Source organism: Aplysia californica, unplaced genomic scaffold (assembly GCF_000002075.1).
Source record: "Aplysia californica isolate F4 #8 unplaced genomic scaffold, AplCal3.0 scaffold00009, whole genome shotgun sequence".
NCBI classification, from domain to species: Eukaryota; Metazoa; Mollusca; class Gastropoda; order Aplysiida; family Aplysiidae; genus Aplysia; species Aplysia californica.
This window is the reverse complement of record NW_004797279.1, coordinates 2405270-2409142: the sequence shown is the minus strand read 5'-3', so window position 1 is coordinate 2409142 and position 3873 is coordinate 2405270. Positions and strand designations below refer to the sequence as shown.

General features: G+C 41.5%; 1 protein-coding gene across 1 annotated transcript in view; it reads left to right on the top strand.

Moving 5' to 3' along the window:
* aplA (adenylate cyclase) overlaps window positions 1-3873 on the top strand; it is a gene marked incomplete in the record, with an annotated part of 190850 nt that overhangs the window by 104865 nt on the left and 82112 nt on the right. The window contains 1 exon segment of the mRNA NM_001204606.1: window positions 921-1070. Within this exon segment, the coding sequence (NP_001191535.1) occupies window positions 921-1070 (150 nt within the window).

Below are 3873 nucleotides of genomic sequence, written 5' to 3'. Positions count from 1 at the left end.
AAAAAAAAAAAGGCTGAAAATATTAAACCACCACCCAGCACCCCCTCTCCCAACCCACCCCAAAACTACACCCTGCCTCCACTCCTTGCTCAAACTCCTCCGTCTCTCCCCTCCACCCCCCTTCCATGCCCCCTTTCCCTCTTACATGAACTCGCCTTCAGACATTGTAAAAGATTGGGTACACATTCAGCTTATTGTCCCGCAGAAAAGTAGTCATCCTAGACAGGTGGTCTTCTTGAACAGGGTCATTATAATAATAGAAACAAAGCAGAGGTGGAGGTTGGGTGGAGTCCGGGGGGGGGTGATCGGTTGTGCATATTTTGATTGTCTTAGACAGGTGTTCTTAAGAGCAGGTCCAACTGTGTTTGGTTAGACTCGAGGAGTTCTCCAAGTTAAAGCATTTCCAACAAGCTACTACGTTTCGTAATTTACACGTTATTTTGTCAAACTTTTAAAGTTCACGACTGCTTTGTCCTACTACTTGTATTTCAACCGTCTATGAGTTCTGCTTGATTTCTTTTATTCTGGGACACCGTGGCTGTATTACAGGCTGATGTTGTACACCACGTATCTTTACAATTAATAGACAAGGTAAGCCTTTGTAAGAGGAAAACATTTAGATTTGAAGGTCGTGCATGATGGAGGACCCCCGCCCCTTGCAAAAAAAATTTTTTTTTTTAAATAAATAAAAAATAATGATAATAAATGGATTTTAAAAAATAAAAAACCCTCGTGAAACTGCTATCTTTCGAGTACTGGGCACTGAAACACCCAGCCCCAACCCCAGAACCTCATTGTCACCCGTCCATCACCAATGTTGGTATCTAACAACAGAGTGCTTTGGATAATGTGGTGTCGACATTGATATCTTTTTGCTGTCATCACTCTTTCTCACCACATTCTCATTTGTCTTTTTCCAGTTGGTGGCCAACACGATCCTGTTTCTGTGCGCCAATGTTGCCGGCCTGTTCACTCACAACTCCACCGACCGCACCCAGCGACGGACCTTCAAGGACACTCGAGACTGTATCGCGGCCAGGTTGGACATACAGGATCAGAACGAGAAGCTGGTGAGTACAGGCACAGAGACATTTCATAAGTCTGACGCCTCTTTTTCAAAATGAATAGGTAATTTGTAATACATTCTGTTTAGACAAGCTATTGCGCCCCCCCCCCCCCCATTTTCCCCCTTTTTCGCTCACAACCTTGCCCTAAATGAAACTGCCCCATGGTCTTTTTGGTTAAATAAATTTGGGGACAGAAATAGACATGACAACTTTCTCGTGCCGAACACCATATCACCATCTATTTCCTTTCCAAAGACATACCTCGTGGAAAGCGATCTGTCCTGATTTCGTTCTGTCAAAGTTTCTGTTTGTGCTTTTTAAATTATCGCCATAATCATTTTGACAGTACAGTTTGTGACGCTCTGATAGAACACCATATTGAGGGGGGAGATTATCCTGGAAAAACTGCTACAGCCTTTGTTCTATAGGCAGCGGAGAGAGTAGTGTTCAGCAGTGGAGAAGAATATTTTGATTATTTTCTGACTACGGTTTGCAGTTGGGGTGTTGTTATGTGATTGTGCGTAGTGTTTGTGTGTTTGTGTGTGCATGTGTGTGTGTGTGTGTGTGTGTGAAGAGAGAGAGAGAGAGAGAGAGAGAGAGAGAGAGAGAGAGAGAGAGAGAGAGAGAGAGAGAGAGGGGGGGGGAGGAAGGGGGACGGACAGACAAAGAGAAAGAAAGAAAGAGAAAGAAAGAATAAACACTGATAAAATTCTTGTCAATCCATGAAAATGACGATGTAAACATTCTCGCTAAAAATCAATAGTTTCATTCATTCATTCATTCATTCATTCATTCTTTCTTTCAGTCACTCTTCATTCTATTCATTCAGACCGCAAACATTTCTTCACCTCGGACGCCAGTGTGTCTTTCAGTTTCATAACCAGCTGCGCCACAGAGACCGGCTGATATCGTATTACGACAAGGCTTAGCCAAGTCGGCCTTCAGTACTTTTTTCCTCAAGTGTCAAGTACAGCCCTGACCCATGAGTTGAGATTCCCATCTCAGACAACATCCCCACGGCCCCGGAGTCCAGGAGAACTGGCAGAAATGGATGTAGCGTGTTCCGCGACTCTTCTGCTCAATATTTTCTTTTCCCCGGAGAGATTATGTAGCTTTGCGTTATCAGCGTTTTGACAAGTGGGTTACAGGAAGAAGTCAGAGGTATTGACCTGTCTAGACGAGAATGGGGGACAGAAATGCAGGCTTCTTCATTTTCGTTTTGGATCTGGACAGGCCAGAGAGATTTCACTTTAACTTTAACATGTCTTTGAGGGATTGGGTTGTTTTAAAGAAGCCAATTCTCGATATATTCTTTTCCCCCCAATTTTTCATTGTGCAATATTGGAAAATGTTTTCGTGAAGAAAACAAAAACTACAACACACACTAATCTTACAAACTGCTGTAGTGGAATGAGTACTGTTATGCCCCACATGAGACCGAATTTATCAGCGTTTTATTTCTACTAGAGGTGTCTAACAACTTTTCACACTCATCAATTCTTAACTTTCCAAGTTGAAAAATATTTTTGACTACCTGATCCTTTTTTAGAATAGTATTTCTATTCCTGAATTCTCTATTCATTATATTAATAGGATCTTTGTCAGTGTAGATAGTTTCCAGAACACTGAATGACGCAAACGTCTGACAAATGAATTGCCGCTCTGAAGAAATGTCTTTTGTTATGTCGAAACCTCCACCCCATGCGTACAGTATTCGTGATGTTTCCCTGTAATTCTTAACACCCGCTGAGGAGGTCGGTTATGATAAATAACTATTTTAGTGATCTTAGTCTTAGAAATAATTCTAAAACCAGAAAAATCATTCCGCTTGGGTTTATGAGCAAAGCCCCCCTCCCCCCACCTTCCACGATTACTCCTTACAATAAATACTTGTCTGTATTGTATCATACCATACCATATACGAGAGTATAAGATACCATGCCATGTATACTACGTCTGCACGCGTAAAATAGGCCACGCCCCCAGCGAGCGTGTGACTGAACCCCGATGGCTTGGCCCAGTGCTTGTTGGATAGAGTAGAATACGAGAGCGTCCTAGTTCATTCTACTCTAGGGCCCATTCTAATCTAGATCTAAATAATTATATAGATCCATCTACCAAACTAAAGTATTGATCAACGTATTTCAATAATTTATCTAGATCTAAATTATTTAAAAAGGAAAACATTAGATAAAAAAATAGCCTCACTTCGGTAACGAGTGATAAGATCAGAGGATAAATCTAGTGTACCGGGTATATAGGCTCACGATCTACTAAATCTAGATCTAGATGTAGGCCTCGACATTGACAATCACGAAATCTAGGTCTAGAATATATTCAATGCAATATTATTGATCGTATTGATGACAGGATCTTTATGAGTATTTATTATTAGAAATCAAAAGATAGTGTCAATTAGGTATTAGATATACCAGGGAACGCTGCAATAGCAGAATGGAGAGAGAGAGAGAGAGAGAGAGAGAGAGAGAGAGAGAGAGAGAGAGAGAGAGAGTGCAAAGAATACAACAAAGAAGCATTATATGTCTTATTAACTCGCTCTCTCTTTTCTATGGGCTCACGCTCTCCTAGCCTTGACAACGGGGTGAAAGTTTACGACACACTTTCCCCAGTGACACAGTCACCTATGCACTCATTGGACCTTTGTTAGGTGCTTACAATTTTCCTCGACTACACCGCTGAAACCAGCTCATCACAGACGGAATAATAATATGCTTGAGGTGCTGTGTGTGCTCCTGAGATTTAAGTGTTATAAATCACGTCGAACCACTTATAAGGCAACTTTTTC